This window comes from Amphiprion ocellaris, chromosome 23 (assembly GCF_022539595.1).
Source record: "Amphiprion ocellaris isolate individual 3 ecotype Okinawa chromosome 23, ASM2253959v1, whole genome shotgun sequence".
Lineage (NCBI taxonomy): Eukaryota > Metazoa > Chordata > Actinopteri > Pomacentridae > Amphiprion > Amphiprion ocellaris.
Window position 1 is genome coordinate 3,668,334 of NC_072788.1, and position 18,620 is coordinate 3,686,953.

Consider the following 18,620-nt stretch of genomic DNA (forward strand, 5'->3'; position numbering starts at 1 on the left):
AAATCCTCACTCTCTCTCCAGCATACCTACAACGCTGGTGGCAACAATTCATCGAATTATGTTTAATCCAGAAACCAATTCTGAACAAGAACACCATAAGCCTCCCCCAGGCAGTTGACAGGACTGGATCCTTTCTTGATACGCTGCAGTTTCAAGGTCAAAAATACTCAGCTGTTGCACTGACTGCTCATTTTGCTCATATGTTCTTGTATAGAAATTACTATATGGACAAGGTAAAAAACTTGATTCTCACTGGAAGAGATCTTTAAACATTGCTAAATGATTTTCAAACAGCAAAATGACTGAAAATAACATCCTGCAGACCCCTTTTAAAATATTTTAACACAATGCTACAGTCGCGAAGGACGACAATAGATCATAGCAGATTAAATACACCAGTACAACGACACTAGAGGTCTATTAAAAAACCTTTTACTTCATGTACTCTGTGAATGTTTCTTTACCTTCCTAAGACATGATAATGGGAGCAGATGAATACATCAGTGCTGTAACTGACATGTGCAATCACTAGTGAGCAAAATAAGTTAGAGATAACAGTCAGTTTTGGGACATAATATAACATATTTTGCATCCCTACCTGAGACTGATTAATCTAAAGAGGAGCTATAACTCAAAAAGGAAAAGAAAAAAAAAAACAACAAATTCCTCACATTACCAAATCTATAGTTGTGTACACTTGTGGTCTAGATGAAGGGCTCAGGTTTTAAAATTTGCTGGGTCAACATTCGTTTTTTGTTATGTTTCTACGAGCTGCTGAAACCAAACAGCGACTGTTTGCATTTCAGCATGTGGCGTCCTAAATATAGCCGCTGAACCGAAATGTCACCGACGGGGAGCGTTTCTGCTTAAGGCGCTGTAGCTCCCAGCGTCCAGGAACACAACAGACGGTACTCGGCTACATGTTTGTGATATTTTAAACTCATTATGTAAAAGATTCTCAGTTCAATCAGTTATCTGTCTTGAGAAGGAGTGCTAATGTAACTGTATTTAGTGCTCTTTATTGTCCCGTAGTGGGCCGATAAGCTCTGCTAAAAGGCATTGCTGATTGTTCATCTGTTCAACCTTTGAATCACAGCTGTGCTGCTGCAGCACTGATTTGATTGAGTTTTTAAACCGCAATTAAACAACATTAATCAAATAAATTCAATTCAAAGTTGATTTCAGTGTTTAAAGTTTAGTTTTATATACAAAAACAGATTGTCTAAAAGCAGTATTTTTACGTTCCAGCCTGTGTCATCGAGCTAATGCTTCTCAACACAGTGCAGATGGTTTAAATGTGTGTCTGACAGCTGTACGTTGTGACGGAGACTGAGGTCACAGGAAATACTGCAGCGACATAAACCACAGCTGACAGGCTATGCCAAGGCCACACAAAACTAATTCATAGCGCACACGTGGAGGGCTTGTTTCTAAAGATTAGCCTGATTCTAAAACCAATATGTGAGTATCTGTGAAGAAAGCATGTAGACTAGAAATGTATTCTACTCTTTTGATTCAACAAAATACTGGTGCTAATTCACTTTGTTATGAGCTTGAAAGTTATTTCTATACACAGCTGCTTAGATGAGGCGACTCCTCTGTTCTACCGAAGTCAGGAAGGCCATGTTCTCTCTGATCTCCTCAAACAAAAACACACAGAAAGCCAGAAGCATACACCATGAAACAAACAGCTCTACTGTTGATTCACGTGGCTGATATCTTATCTAGGATGGGACAAAACATGCAGCCGTTCTTTAGATGTTTTCCATAAACAACAATGTGATACATTATTCTTAAGGCGGTTCTTTTTCAATGCTAGACAAGTTTCTGGTTCACGTTTCATGGTTTCAGGTTGTCCGTGGAGATATTACTGCTTTTGTGAGACAAACAAGAGAACTCAAAAATGTCCCTTGAAAAAAGTAAATTAAAAACTAAGTAGAATTGTTTCCAAAACCTTTACAAATACTGGAAACATGGTGGCTTGACATACAACTAATAATTTCTACTTGCATTTAAATTTCTTTCCATGCTTGCCTCCTTTCTGTTCATTCAAGACACCGCCTGCAGTTCAGCCGAATAATTACAGAATTTTTGTTTTTTGAGTTGAACATCTCAATTTGAAGTCAAGAAGTGCAGAATTTTTAGAATTTTTCTTACCAGATGTGATGCAGTTTTTGTTTTTAATCATAGGATAAAGCGATTTTAAAAAAATATCGCAATGTTAAGCTCGGATTTGGTTCATTTTTCTCACACATCATTTGTTGCATTTGTACAGTTTCAAGATAATGTGCATTTAAAAAAAAAATCTGTTTGTGGGATTTGGTTTGAAGGGTAAAGAGAGGTCCATAATAAAAGGTAAATCAAAAAAAATAAGGAAATAAATTAAATAAATAAAAGAATAAATAAAAAACAAATCTGTTAAAAAATAAGGAAATAAATGTGAAAATATAAAAAGAAAATAAATGAGAAAATAAATTAAGAAATTAAAAAATATGGAAATATAACAGGTAAATTTTGTCTTTGCTTTTCCTTTTTTTCCATCCAGAAAAAAAAATTACCTTTATTTTTCCATATATTTTATTACCTTTATTTTTCCATATATTTTAAATTTCTTAAAATGTTTTTTTATTTATTCCTCTTTATATTTACACATTTAGTGCCTTATTTTTCAACAGATTTATTATTTTATTTGTTCTTTAATTTATTCCTCTTTATATGTACACATTATTTCTTATTTTTTAACAGATTTATTCATTTAATATTTATTTTTTTACCTATATATTTCCATATTTTTTTATCTATTTTTTATTTATTCCTTCTTATATTTGCACATTTATGTCCTTTTTTTTTTTTTTTTAAACAGATTTATCTTTTATTATGGCACTCCTGTGATTCCATAAACACTAATTCCAATGTCCATTTCTAGAGGAAAAATCTGACTGTTTGCTCTTATATGTGCTTTACAAGTTTCCTAAACACTTGTCTTTTCCATTAAAAAGACGTTGACACACTGGTAAAGACAAACTAAGAAGGTATTAATCGCAGCAGTGATGTTGTGCTCATTATGCTTCTTTTAAGCTAATGGGACTTTTCAAGTATGTCCAAACCTGTAGTGTGTTTTAAGTAAACCTACCTTCTGTATTTTCTTCGGGTCCTTGATGGGGCCTTCCCGAGGTGGAACTTTCCCAAACAGCTTCCAGCCAGGATCCCTCTGCTCCACCGACCGACTTTCCTTGGCCCTCCTGGAAAACAGGCTCCTGGACGACAGAAGAAAATGGAATAACCAGGTCATTATAGCACAGAGTGGAACATAAACTCTGAGTGGGGTCACCGCTGGGGTCCCAGGAGCTGCTTAATCACGGCTGCCCTCGCTGCAGCTCGAGAGCACGGCCAAGATAAACTCATAAATGGAATGTGTGGATTTTACAGTCCAACCAGTGAGCATTTTAACAATCTGTGTGACATCATGTGAGCCGTTACAGTCACATGACCAATAAAACCAGACACAGATTGTAGCCTTAAGAAGAAAATAAGGCATGATCATTACAACTACAATGAAGGCGAGGGGAAAAAATGATCTTTGCGTCTTCATTCACTCATTTCCTCTTCTTCGCTGCGCTCAAAACTAAACCCGATCGCTAAAACGGACGAGAGAACAATCTGCATGTCGAGCGCCCGTCCACCTGGAGTTTAAATCCCCACATGCAAAGCAGCTGAAAAGCCTTTGTCTTTTTCGGTGGGGTTCATTGTGCTTCTTTCCCCTTTCATTATTGGAAAGGTGTTGCCGTTAGCGGAGGCGCTTTAATTCAAAGCCTGAATAGAGCCGGGCTGTGAAAAGACACGAATAAAGTGGTCAAATAAAAAAGCCTTGCCTGACCAAACAAGGTGACATAACATCAAAGAGTCCATATCCTGCTGTTTGTCTGGGCTGAATCCCATCCAAGTGTCTTACGTAATGATTCTGACTCAACCAGTATGAGGCGCATGCTATATTTGACATTAATTAGCTTTTGCACTAAACAAACTGCTTTGTCCTAACCCAGAGGAGCTGGAAGGGATGTCTCAGACGGATCAGTCCGACCTCTGACCCACTGACTGCTGTACAGCCTGATGAGAGCCATGCGGATTCATCTCCAGGGTGGTGATGACGGCAAACATGCTGCCAGCCACTGAACAGACATTATTCACTGATCGTGGACTCGGTCTGCTGCAGGCTTCTGTGTTTGCTTTGGAAACAGCTGTCTACGAGACACGTGGCCTTCTGCTACGCTCAAATCTCTTTTCCCGTCATCCATATGTCCATTTTCCATGCTGACAATGACGCAAAGAAAAACTGTTCCCTACTAGGATCAATCAGATTTCGGCCAAATGAGGGGAAATAAATGCCAGCTATAGGAAGGGATATTTACTAAATGTGACATTTTAACCCTCTAAACTCCAAAATCCACCAGTATTTTTTTAATAATAAAAAATTTGTTAATTTGAATAGGTTATTATGCTGAGATTTTACTGGTCACTTGAGATCAAATTGGGCTGAATGTGGAACCTGAACTAAAATGAGTTTGACACCCCTGCTGTAGAGTATTTTCTTGACAAATCGATTAGTTGTTGGAACTATAAAATGATGAAAAAGGTCCACAAGTGTTTCTCAAAGCTCAAGATGTCAAATGTTGGTTTGTCTTGTTTCATCCACAACACAAAGATTTCTAGTTTACTATCATAGAACAGGAAAGAAACCAGAATATTTTGAAATTTAAGAAGCTGGAATCAAAGAATTTGCCTTCACAAAACAAAACTGATCATATTTTGAAAGCTGCCAACTAACTATTGCAGCTCTGCTAATTAAGCAACGAGAGAAGCGGATTTCGCAACAAGAGACGAAAAGATAAAAAGGAAGAGTCATTTGTTCACCACCAGCCTTCCATCATACACATTAACTACTTTCCACTCATGCAAAAAAGCAGCTAGCAGCAAGTCTGACTAAACAAATCTATGCATGTCAATCTGAGGCCAGGTGAGCCGGCATTTACTCTCTACACGTCACTGCCTCATAGAAGCACGTTTCAACTCACTCCTGCATATTTTCCACTTTGCTTACTGATAACTGCAGTGTGCAAAGACAGTAAAAGCCGCAGGAGGTATTTCCTCATTCTGCGGCTGACTGAAGGGTTTAACAAAGCTGCTAAAGTCCAGCAAGTTTCATAACGCAGTCCAACACGCAGCACTATCTGTGACATTTAAGCTCATCTTTCCAGCCACTGGTTTTCCAACGATTTCTCCTTTCTTGGGGAAAACGGTTGCAGGAATATCTACTGTAATCAAAGAAGTGTCATCAAAGCCACCCATCTCCACCCAGAGAAACATGAAAGGAAGGACATGCCATCTTTTTAGTTCATGAGGAAGTAACAGAAGAGTTGAAAAGACTGAAATCTGATCGATAAATGAGAGGAACAACTCGAATGCCTGTTTACGAGTTTTTAGAGCTTCTAAATCCATTTTAAGCTCAGTGTTTATATATCATACAGCCAAAATTTAATGTCACTGCCAGCAAAAACTCCATCCAAATTGCAACATATTTAAAAAACCTCATCTTTTACCTTTGGTGGTAAACCATTACAAGAGCAGAGTAAACTTCAGTAACCTCATGAGCCGCCATAAAACAATGCAACACAGATCAAAGTGCAGAAACAACAGAGTAAATAAACAGTGACTTTAAGGCTCAAATAACACATTATACCTTGCCGATTGCAGTTAGGTGGAAAAAATGTACATATACAGGGAAAATTTCAAGATTTTCAAACAAAGCTGTAAAGTTTTACTCTGACGGGCATAATCTACCCATCATTGTCCATCTTGGGCTGAGAGATAAATTGAATTTTAACGCCTTAATAATGATGATATCACTGCTACTGTATGTATGGGGCTTTTCTGTTTAGCTCCAAAGAACACTGTGCTTTCAGATTTCGTGTATGCAGGAACATGATTTGCATTCAGTCCGGGCCAAATCTACTTCAACGTGACAGCTGAATGGCCGTGGCTATGGTCGAGTGCTCAAGTGGAACAGCCAGAGAGTCCAAAAAGGACTGACAGAGGTGCTTGTTTGTATGTTTTGAGCCGAGGCTTTGCTCTGTACCGGTTTGCGCTCCCGTCCCCGAAGAATTTCAGGATCTCTCAAAAACCGGTGTTCGATCTTGATGTCTGCAAATAAGGCGATAAGGCGTCCTCAGTGGTTTAAACGCTTGACCTGACAACGAGGACACCTGGCACCAAAATACCGAGCAAGCCGGTGCAAGCAGAAGGAAAATCAGAGCACAAGGAGTTCTTTCCCATCGTAAAAGACAAACGTGAGGGAGCAGGAGGAAGAGCTGCTCCAGGGTGTCTTCCATAAGAGCCAAGCAGAAGATATGAAACAAATTTAGCCCACAACAAACACACATAATAAAGGCTACAGTAGCACAGGAATGTCAAGCATGAAACAGACTTATGGCATCTCCTCGTGTTTATTATCTTACCTGTCGATGTACAGAAGTGGCGGTGCTGCCATCCTGCTACGTCAACACAAAACAGTGAATCAAAGAGAAACAGGAGCTTCCAAAAAAGTTTAGACAAAACTCCAGAGTGAAGTCGACGCACTCCTTCAGTGAAGATTCAGCAGCACTGTGTCCATAGTTTGAGCTGCAGCGATGTCTGAAAAAAGTCCTTCACAGCCACTCTGTTAAGGCAGAGTGAAGAGGGAAGGAAGGAGCTGCTCCTCGGCATCCCCGCCTCCTCAACCCGAGGCCTGACTCAACAAATGGGAGGAACGGGGGGAGAATGGGTGTGAGGAGCAACGAGTCTGAAGGGCAAAGAGGGAGTGGGTAGCTTCTCCATGTGAGGACAGAACGGCAAAGGGACGAGGTGTTCAAGGAAGGTAAAAACATGATGTATCTCATTATCTGATGCATTTAATCAATCAGACTCAATGACTGTAATCAACAGCTTGTGTGTGAAAATGACCAGGGACTACTGATCTCCATTTACTGTGCGAGTGACAAAATTGAGAAGACCCAAAAAACCCAAAAACAATCCATTGTATTACTCTGGTGTTGAAAACTGTAAACTGAACAGTGATCTTTGTGACATGCAGGACCAATGAGTGCAACTATAAGCTTAAAAAAAAAAAAAAAAAAAAAAAAAAAGGACTTTTCACTTCCAAAACTTGGAAAAGACAGTAAATTTACATTATTTACCAGTGCTGGGCACGTTACCTCAACTGTAATGAATGAGTCCTTACACAGTGGAAACATGATTACATCATTTTATTAACTTTACTCTCGTTTATTCTCCAATACCTGGTTTGAAAGGCCGTAATTTATCAAAGCCGTAACCTGTAAAAACAAAGATCTGTTAGATTTTTAGCTTTCCTGATGCTCCTTGAATTTGTGTTGCTTATTTAAAATCACTTTTTTCTAGTTGTCTGTTCAAAAAATGTGCCAAAAAGAGAAAGCTGGCACCAGATCAACAAGACAAAGTCAAAAAATTCCATGGGCAACTTCACTGCAACCAACAGTCACGTGACTTTTTGGATTTAGAGGAAAATTAAACACACTTAAGGAATGAGAAGCAAGTAGTTGGGAGGTACATCCAGCATGGGGAAATATCTTTCTCGAGCTGATGCACAAGGTAGTGTGAAAAGGTCTAATATGTAGAGGTTGTAAATATATAAATAGGTGGAGACTTCCTTTTTTTCCCCCAGTATTTGTAAAACTTGTGAGCACTTTATAGTTGATGACCATTAGCAGCTAGCTTAGCCTTGGTGACCCTCAGTGCAGTTCACACTCCCTTTACCTCTTTACAACACTTGGCGATTTCTAAATGTGGACGGCTAATGTTAGCAAACCTGCTAAGAACACGTGAGTACCTAACGTACTAACGTTAGCGTCCCGACATCCGGACAGTTTTAGCATGCTGATGTTTAGTAGGAATCACGTTTAGGTTGTAAACGATACAACAGAGCAGCTAAAGATAAAGAAGTCATAAACTCAAAATATCTGATAAAGTCCAACTCTGACCTGCTGGTTGCATTAAAGAAAATAAATCTAAAGATCATCCTCGGTGCATCGAGGATTTTTGGATCTGATTTTGTGGCGATTCATAGTCATGAGATATGGACAGATGACAAATTAAAAGAAAAACCAACAAAGTTCTTTTAGAACCTGACAAAAGTTGAAATGTTAAGTTGAGATATAACTTATTTTTTACGTTGCAACATACATTCTATCTACCACTCATTCACTGTAAAAAATGTTTGTAAATTTTACAGTGAAAAACTGTCAAAATATGACATAAAAATCTGTAAACTATAAAACTGTTTGATGCTGTTTGTATGACACTGAATCACCATAAATAATTTAATCAGGAGAAAATTGTGTTTTGATATTTCTTCTCTTGAAAAAATACATTTCCCAACTCTTGTACAGTTAATGGAAAAATGCCGTAATGTGTATAACATCAATACTGTAATTTTTGCATTTATTTCTCGAAAAGAATACCAGTTTTCACATTTGTGTTGATAATGTAAACATGCTGTAATATTTATAACAAGTAACATGGTGATTTTGCATTTATTACAGTTCGTACCGGTCAAATTACTGTATTTTTGTGTTAATAACGGACCAGTGCTTTCACATCTGACAGCTAGAACCACAATTTTTGCTAAAAATACATATGTTAAATGTTAAAAACACTAACTGTTGTGCTGATAATGGAAATATTTATGCAATGGTTATAATAAATTACACAAACTTTCCATTATTTGGTATTTTCATGTAAATTTTCAAGTTTTTAAAGGATAATTTTTTTTTACAGTAAAATATGGAATGAAGTACTTTTTGTAAACTGTAAAATCAACAATATCAATACATTTCTTTACCATAAATGTAGAAAAAGTTTTACTGCAATTTTACGGTAGTGCTCTGGCAACCACAGCTGCAGGAATGGTACCGTAAAAATAACTATTTTTTTCATACAGTGTGTGGTAAAATCTGAAAATTTGTGAAATCTGCTAGTTGTACCCATGATGGACCCTCACCCTTTACTGAAAAGCCTTTAAAACATCCTTAAGATAGTAACAAAATAACAAGTAGTAACAAGAACAACAAACAGAATGAAAAGTATATATACAAGTTAACTCTGAGACTCGCATGATTAGATTTGTAAACTAGAGATTCCAAGCTTTAATATGATGTTGTGATTGCCGTGAGTGAAATGGCTACAATAGCCATGTCAATTTTCGGTAAAAAAGAACCGAAAAATGTGAAAAATAGCGAAAAGTGAAAAATATCGCATTTCCTCATAAAGTAAAGCATAAAAAATTGCACGAGGAATGAGTTATTTTACTGTTACCACTCAAAGTCTTATTTAGGACGTCATAAAGGTTAAAAAAAAAAAAGGGTTGTGAAGTATGGTATGAGAAGGTATGAGAAGCTCTGTTCTCATATCATCAATACCGGCCACAACCAATCCATATTAATGTCAACATCTCTACTAGAAAACATCCTTTTATCGCATGCAATTACACATTATTACACGGATGATTTGTGTTGTCAGTTGTGCAAATCATAATCGTGCAGTGATTGCTGCTCTAACACTATAATCGCATGCTTTGATTAAGGTGATGGTTTTAAAGCACTCTGCAGGTCTTAAAGGCTTGAAGAAAACCTTGAACTTCGCCCAGCAACACACACACATTAAAGTGTCATAAAACCAAACAGCAGGTGGCAGGTTACAGCTATACACTGAGTGTTCTAATAGCAGAAAAAAAAAGTAGTAAATAAAGGTGGTGTGAAATCTCTCACCCTATTAATTCTAGGAAATCTCAGAGCCCCAACAGAAACTGGAATGTGGCAAAGCAGCGAGAGGAAACGAAAGGCCCGCAAGATTGTGCTTTCAGTGGTGACATGTGATCAAAGCAAGAGTGTGTGAAACCAAATATAGACCCATCAGCCATCAAACGACTACTGCATGTCAATTAATAACAGAGGAGGAGTCCGTCGAGGTAAATACAGGCTGATAATGAACAATCTGGTGGTAACTCACGTGTGAGGTTTGATCAACAAGTTGATTTATTACTCTTTAGCTTCCTGCTATATCTTCCAGGCTTATTGGATCTTTGGAATTCTCTTCAATTTCAGAATCTAAGCTCAGAATAATAATTACAACCATTTACTTGATGACCGTGAGTATACTCTTGCCCTATTGGTGGACGAATTTAAACATCACCGGGCGCCTGGTGGCTGGACAGAGCATTCAAAAATTATCAGAAAGGTTAAGTCCAAGATGCTACGTCTGCAATGTTCATGTATCTGTTTAGAACAAGGGTGTCAAACTCATTTTAGTTCAGGTTCCACATTCAGCCCAATTTGATCTCAAGTGACCAGTAAAATCACAGCTTAATAACCTCTAACTAACCGAGAAAAAAATGCAAAACAAAACGAGACACAAAGCGACAAAAACACGAGACAAACGACAAAAGTCAGACAAAAAACAACAAAAACAAGACAAAATATTACAAAAACAGACACAAAACGACAAAAGTGAGAAACAAAACAAAAAAATGAGAGAAACGACACGAACAAAACAACACAAAAAATTCTACAAAAATGTTACAAAGCAACAAAAACGAGACAAAAAAAATGACAAAAGCGAGAAAGAAAATGACCAAAAATTAGACAAACAATGTAAGCCAAACAAAAAAATAATAATAATAAATAACAAAAATGCCACACAAAAGAACGAATAAAATGAGACATAAAATGACAAAGATAAGACAAAAAACACAACCGAGACAAAAGGGAAACACAAAATGACAAAAACAAGACAAAATGACTAAAGTCAGACAAAAAAAAGACAAAAAACAAGCCAAAATATTACAAAAATGAGACACAAAAGAAAAATGAGCAATTTAGCATTTTACTTTATGATCAAAACAACTTGTCATGCAATAGAGATTCGATAGAAAATTTATAGTTTTACAAATTTGCAATCTGCAATTAATGTCTTCTCTGGAATTTTTACACTTTGAGGGCCGGATTGGACCCTCTGGAGGGCCGCTTTTGGCCCGAGAGCCGCATGTTGGACACCCCTGGTTTAGTAGAAGGAACACCACACCTTTAATCACACAGAAATGGGAAGTTTCTGACAGCATCCTGTATAGAAACAGGGCGTGCCCTAAAATGATCCCTTTTGACCAATCAGTAACATCGAAAGCAAAATGCCACGCTGATTTGCTCTATTTCATTAAACCTCTGAGAATCTGGGGTATTGGAACATGACGGGTGCAAACAGTTTCTCTTGTAAAATAAAAGCCACCTTGGTTTCATCAACGAAGCTTTGTTCGATGTGTTCATGTATTGCCGTTTCTTGTTTGATGGGGGACAACTGGTGCAGTGAAGTGTTGCCACAGGAAGCCTTAAGTTGGTCTTTACTTCTGTTGTGCTACGATAAGCAGAGCAACGGGGTCACGTTCTGGGTGAGTTGCAAGATGCAAAACTTGTGGGAGGTGTTAGAGAGACGTCTTGGCTAAGCGAGGTTTGTAAAGCAAACGTTGAGTAAAGTTTCCTTCTGCAAGGCCAAGAGAGAAAATACAGAATATATAACTACACCACTAAGGCTGCCTATAATGCTTCTTTTTTACATAAAATTACATATTTAATTCTTTTTATATGCAGATGGTAGAGTGTGCAGATACACAAAAAACATTCAACAAATAACAACGCAAACTATGTATTTAAAATATTCATTGTCTATAATAGTGTAACCCAAGCAGACGCAAGGACATAAGTGGATATTAATGTATCGTTTTTTATTATTAGGACAGTATTTCACTATATTATGATTAATTATCTGTTTCTGATTAAATCGGTCGATTATAGTCATTTTCAAAATAATCGTCATCGGCTGGAGTTTTGCCGATTAAACGTCGATATATTCTTAATTTCTTATAAAACAGTAAATTCGTTGGATTTTCGTTGATTTTTTTCTGAATGTTCTTAAGAAACATTTTTAACATTTCTTTTTTTATGAAGTTTGACTGATATATTGTATATGTAATTATTTAAGATGTTTTTTTAGAAGATTTTTACTCATTTTTTGAAAATATTTACAAGAATTTTCTTGGCAAATTTGGGGGATGTTTTTTAAATAAAACTTTTAAGGGAAACTTTTAAGGAATTATTAGAATTTTCTTCCTGAAGGTTTTGCAAATTTTCAGAAATTTGGGGAATTTCTGGATTTTTTTCAGACAAGAAAAAAATATTTTTTGGTGCCCGTAAATGAGGACAACAGGAGGGTTAAGAACATTCACATATAAAAATCAACCAAAATCCAGCGAAATTTTCTGGATTTTGGTTGATTTTTATGTGAATGTTCTTAAAGAAACATTTTTAACGTTTCTTTTTTCCACCAAAAGATGTTCAAAGGTTTCCCAAAAATGTTGAAAATGTGGACATCAGAAGTTTCACTGTGACTTTTTTTTTTTCCACATTTTTAAACTTTAAAACGGGTCAATTTTGACCCGCAGGACGACATGAGGGTTAAGCATTAAGGGACTAAAAAAGAAGTAATTTTATTCAGTATATATTTTTTAAATTAATCATTTGTCTGTATTTTTTTCTGCCAAATATCGGAATCAGTATCGGCTTCAAAAAATCCATATCGGTCGGACCCTAGTTTAAATGTTACCACCATTAATGCTGCTGAAATTTGTAGATAACTGCAGGTACAGCGTATCTGATGTCACACCTTGCAAATATTCTTCTGTATCACTGAGTTTTACCTGTTGTGCATGAGCACCCAGCAGCTTGTAAAATATGAGCTATCTTCACTATTACTGTAAATTAAATCAGTGTGAACTTACCTTGTGAATAAGCTTGCTAGAGGCCCCAGCTTCTTGTGCCTTCCTTCCTCCTCCTGCTGATGCAGTCGCGCTGGACTCCATAAGTCTCTGGGGTCTCCCGGCGACGACGACAACGTCACGTCCGAGAAGTGGCCGGCGCCGCTGTTGTACGTCTCCAAGGTGACGATGGCGCTGGAGTCGGACGTGACGGTGAAATCCAGGATGTCTTCATTGGAGACCGACAGCTCGGTGCTCATGCTGGACACACTGCACACGGAGATGTCGTCGCTGCGGTTCAAGGCTCCGCCCCCGACGCCCGTCCCCATGGTGGTGGACAACCTGAGGCCAGGGCTGAAGAGGCGGACGGAGTCGTAGCCGCTGCGGGGGAAGGTGGAGGACTTCCGCATGGCGCTGTCGTCGTTATCCAGAGGCAAAGTGGCGGGAGAGTCATGGCTGGAGTCCAGGGCGAGGCCTCTGTCGCCTGGACGCTGGTGGCTGTGGAGGATGGGCTCTGGAGGGTTGATCTCCAGAGTGGGGATACCTGAGTCCTGGGAGGTCAAGCTGTGGCTGTCCGGGTCCACGTCCGAGTAGCTTTTCTGGGGGCTGCTGTAGTAGATGGGGGTGGAGCAGGACGGCTTGTAGGTAGGCAGGACGGGTTGGTCGGGTCGGGTGGAGCTAGAGTCGTGGCAGTGGTGGTTGGTGTGATCGTGGAGGTGAGAAGCCGTCGGGTCTTTGACTACAGAACCATTCTCCACTATGGCTCCTCCAGTCACACCTAAAAAAACAGAGAAGATTCATATTTACTACTTATTTACGCAACTGCAAGGAGTAAAACTTCAAACATGACAATAAAACTTCAATAATAAGGTAACAAAACTGTAGTCAGCTCACAGGTGGCTACGCTTTTTCACCTTTAGTTCCTCTTGACGAACGACAAAAGAAGATCAATCTGTTGCATTAACTGGACCCCAAACTTTTGAACAGTATAGTTGGTCAATTTTAACTCATTTAGACCAACTTTAGCTAATATAGGGCAAATTTAATATAGAGCAACTTTAGCTAATACAGAGCAACTTTAATATAGAGCAACTTTAGCTAATATAGAGCAACTTTAGCTAATGCAGAGCAACTTTAATATAGAGCAACTTTAGCTAATACAGAGCAACTTTAATATAGAGCAACTTTAGCTAATATAGAGCAACTTTAATATAGAGCAACTTTAATATAAAGCAACTTTAGCTACTGTAGAGCAACTTTAACTCATATAGAGCAACTTTAGCTAATGTAGAGCAACTTTAATATAAAGCAACTTTAACTAATAATATCAATTTTAACTATTACAGAGCAACTTTAACTAATATAGAGCAACTTTAGCTAATATAGAGCAACTTTAGCTAATATAGAGCAACTTTAACATAGAGCAACTTTAGCTAATATAGAGCAACTTTAGCTAATGCAGAGCAACTTTAATATAGAGCAACTTTAGCTAATACAGAGCAACTTTAATAAAGAGCAACTTTAGCTAATATAGAGCAACTTTAATATAGAGCAACTTTAATATAGAGCAACTTTAATATAGAGCAACTTTAGCTACTGTAGAGCAACTTTAACTCATATAGAGCAACTTTAGCTAATGTAGAGCAACTTTAATATAAAGCAACTTTAACTAATAATATCAATTTTAACTATTACAGAGCAACTTTAACTAATATAGAGCAACTTTAGCTAATATAGAGCAACTTTAGCTAATATAGAGCAACTTTAGCTAATATAGAGCAACTTTAAGATAGAGCAACTTTAACTAATAATATCAATTTTAACTAATACAGAGCAACTTTAACTAATATAGAGCAACTTGTCCAGCCCATTTTTTGAGTTTTGTGTAAAATTATGCAAATTCTGGCTTTTTTCTTCTGCTTTTTTGTGTTTTTCCAATGCACATCAAGGAAATAAACACGTGTATCCCAAAAACATTTGTAATTGCACCAATTTCTGGGAGAAATGGTAGAAAAATTCCAGGGGTGCCAATACTTTGGTCCAAGACTGTACATTATTTTATTTTACCAATATATACTTAGTTCTCAAGGAATGCTGGGTTTTTCTTTTTTTATTTACACTTGAAAGACACCAAAAGATTTGCAAACAAGCTATATGAGAGGATATTTTGTTATTTTATCAATGAACAGAAGAGTAATCTGCATTAGTTTAGATATCTGATCATAATTTATGAAGCCACTTTTCTCAATTTTACATCCCTTTTTCTTCAACTTCCTGGTATTAATTAGATTCTAATTAATACAAGGAGGTTCACTTTCAGTTAGTTAATTTATAATTTGTAATTATACGCAGCAAAAAGCAGAAAGCTGCATTATCATACAATAATAATTCCTCCTCCGAGTTAAATTCCACTGAGCCTTTTCACATTTCAGTTCATCTTGTTCTCACACGGTACACATTTTACCAAATCAATTAGTTATAATTGTTATGTAATACAGCAAAAGCACTCATTCTGACACTTAATGAGCCCTGCAGACCATAAAATCATTACTGAATCTGCTTAAAAAGCTCATAAAACATCATTAAAGCTTCCTTTTAGCCGAGCACAACATCAGATAGGTGTGTGTGGAAGCCTCGATTACGTGATGACCAACCCCACGGTAACTGGAGTCCGCAAAGTAATGTGAACGGGGCCCCAGCAGGGCTACATCATGCCCCGACACCAGGGAGGCTAAGCTAAAGCGAGTGTGTCTAAGCTCTGAGCGGCATTAACATCGACGGGGGAGAATTTCATGACTCCTGATGCAATTCACAGCACGAGCAGGGACGTTACAGTGCAGTTTTTTTAACAATGAGGTGTGTTCAGGCTTACTACAAGCATGACTCACCGACTTATTCTAGTAAACGTGACTCAAAGCCTCTGTTGAATTCGACACAGCAGCAGAGAGGCGTCATAAGAAGGTAAAAGGGCGAAATATAAAAGCTTGCCCGGCAGAATAAACACACATAAAGTCAGAAGCTCTAACACACAGCTTATGCTCTAAACCCTGACCTGCAGGTTGTCATGTGAGCCGGGCAGACTTTGTCCCAAAACACAGCAACAGGTTGTTCGTGCGCCGCCGCCGTGCACCAGCATGGACACGGGCGCTCTTTTAACCCTCGAGTCGTCCTGCAGGTCAAATTGACCCGTTTTAAAGTTTGAAAATGTGGGAAAAAAATAAATTTTCACAGTGAAACTTCTGAAGTCCATACTTTCAACATTTTTGGGAAATCTTTGAACATTTTTTGGTGGAAAAAAAGAAACAAAGTATAACCCTCCTGTTGTCCTCATTTACAGCACCAAAAATATTGCTCCCTTGTTTCAATTCAATTTCAATTTTCAATTTTATTTATATAGTGCCAACTACAGTCAAATTGTCTTGAGACGCTTTACAGAACCCATATGCCTGAACCCCCAGAGCAGCCCTAAGGCGACAGTGGCAGGAAAAACACCCTTTTAACAGGGAAAAAAACCTTGAGCACAACCCGGCTCTTTATGTGGGGGGACCCATCTGCTGCTGGCCGGGCAGGTTGAGAGGGACAGAAGAGGTAAAGAGGTAGAGGGGTGGAGGTAGAGAGGTGGGGTGGAGGTAGAGAGGTGGGGGGGGAGGGGGGGGGCAAGGACCATAAAAAGGTCTTGTCTGAAAGAAATCCAAAAATTCTGCAAAAAATTCCCCAAATTTATAAAAAAAATTTGCAAAATCTTCTGGAAGAAAATTCCTTAAAAGTTTTTTTAAAATCTCCAAATTTGGCAAGAAATAAAGATTTTTAAAAAATTAAAAATAAAAATTAATTATTTTCAAAAAATGAATAAAAATCGTCCAAAAAAATCCTAAAAATATCTAAAGTGAGTCCATATATATCAGTAAAAGTTCTAATATTTTCTTTAAGAACATTAGGCAAAATTTTAGATTGTTTTGTGAATGTTCTTCAGAAACATTTTTTAATATTTCTTTTTTTCCACCAAAAAATGTTCAGAAATTTCCCAAATATGTTGAAAATGTGTAAGTTTTCACTGTTAAATTTTTTTTTTCTCCACATTTTCAAACTTTAAAACGGGTCAATGTGACCCGCAGGACGACACGAGGGTTAATACATGCTGAACTGAACTCAGGCCTAAAACGAGCCACAAAAAGCCAAATTATGTGGTTAAAAGTTCACATTTTCTCGCAAAAAGTATCATTTACATATTTCAAATGCATGCCGAATTGATGAACAGCCTCCAATAATACATTCAATGAAAGTTATTGTGGTTGAAAGCAGCGCAAACTTAAAATATCCATGGATATGTTTAATTTCGACATTTTTTGAATGCACTTTGGCGTTACCTATGATGTTACCGGGGAGGACAGCGCGTTCAGCATCAGGTCAAAGTGAGCGGTGTTGTGCGGGAGGTAAATACGGAGGAGAGCCGTCAGAGGGACCTACCACAGCGGCTGTCTGTCCGGTCCTGGGCGCCGTGGGTCGTGTTCGCCATGCCGCCGGGTGTGTGACTCTACAGGTGGGTGGCAGGTAGCCGCCGTCCGGAGCGGTCCATGATGCTGTAGGGCGACTACTGCTGCTGCTGCTGCTCCACCATCACCTCCCTGCCTCCTCAACGCAGCTTAGAGCACACAAACAGCACCCACGGTCATTTATCTGCCTCATTCAATCACCTCGAGGTAAAAAATAAACACACAAAAACAACAATCGGTGAACACAAGCACGGCGTCGAAGTGCACTTGCCGCTGACGCCAACTCACTAATTTCACACCGGCGCTTCCTCAAAGTGAGGTTTTAGTTAAAAAATGCCGGAGACGTGCTCGTTTTTTCGGGCTTTCACGCCAACAGAGACGGAGAGAAACACGTCCCCGAGGCTGAGTGGATGGTTTAAAGCGGCACGGTTCACAAGTTTACCCGCATTCGTTAACATTTCGTACCTGTCTCGATGCTTCCGCCGCCATTTTAAAACAAACTTGTACAGAGTGTAATCGAGTGAAGAATGGAAGCCGTCGATAGATTCACCTGTCTGGACCTGCAGGCATTAATAATCGACCTGAGCGTGTCATCATTAAGACGTCAAGGAAAATAAATAAAAATAAATATGTTCCTGCTGGACTACAGAATTACAGGACATTTTAATGCGTTCTAACTGTATAAAAAACACTAGTAAAATGTTCATTATATATATATGGTTTATATCTATATCTATATCCATATATCTATATATGTATCTCTCTTACATTAAATTACAATAAAATTCAAGTATAATATTAAAAAAAATCCAGATATTTCTGTCATCATTATGTTATTTATAATTTGTGTATATCTACACACAGATATATAAAGATGAGATGAGGGAGGTTGACTACAGTCCCATGGATCTTAAATTTCTGAATAATATGTGCAACTGTAGTCACAGGAACATCAAGCTGCTTGGAGATGGTCTTCTAGCCTTTACCTTTAACATGCTGGTCTATAATTTTCTTTCTAATCTCCTGAGACAACTCTCTCCTTTGCTTCCTCTGGTCCATGTTTAGTGTGGTACACACCATGTCACCAAACAGCACAGTGACTACTGTAACCCTACCCCGACTAACTGATTACAAGTTTGTAGACACCTGTGATGCTAATTAGAGGACACACCTTGATTGAACATGTCCCTATGGTCACATTATTTTCAGTCTTTTCTAGGGGTACCATCATTTTTGTCCAGGCCTGTTTCATGAGT

At 38.1% G+C, this 18,620-nt stretch overlaps 1 protein-coding gene across 2 annotated transcripts in view; it reads right to left on the reverse strand.

Annotated features, from left to right (window-relative positions):
- tbc1d14 (TBC1 domain family, member 14) overlaps positions 1 to 17,911 on the reverse strand; it is a 53,288-nt gene extending 35,377 nt beyond the window's left edge. The window contains exons 1-4 of one of the 2 annotated variants that reach the window (XM_023291531.3): positions 17,830 to 17,911; positions 17,339 to 17,513; positions 12,896 to 13,649; positions 3,134 to 3,257 (exon numbers count right to left, since the gene is read on the reverse strand). In XM_023291531.3, the coding sequence (XP_023147299.2) occupies positions 3,134 to 3,257; positions 12,896 to 13,649; positions 17,339 to 17,387 (927 nt within the window). In that variant the 5' untranslated portion in view covers positions 17,388 to 17,513; positions 17,830 to 17,911. Of the gene's footprint in view, positions 1 to 3,133; positions 3,258 to 6,512; positions 6,728 to 12,895; positions 13,650 to 17,338; positions 17,514 to 17,829 lie in introns of those variants that run through there. The other variant, XM_023291534.3, reaches the window with a different exon arrangement.
- Between the last annotated feature and the right edge of the window lie 709 nt (positions 17,912 to 18,620).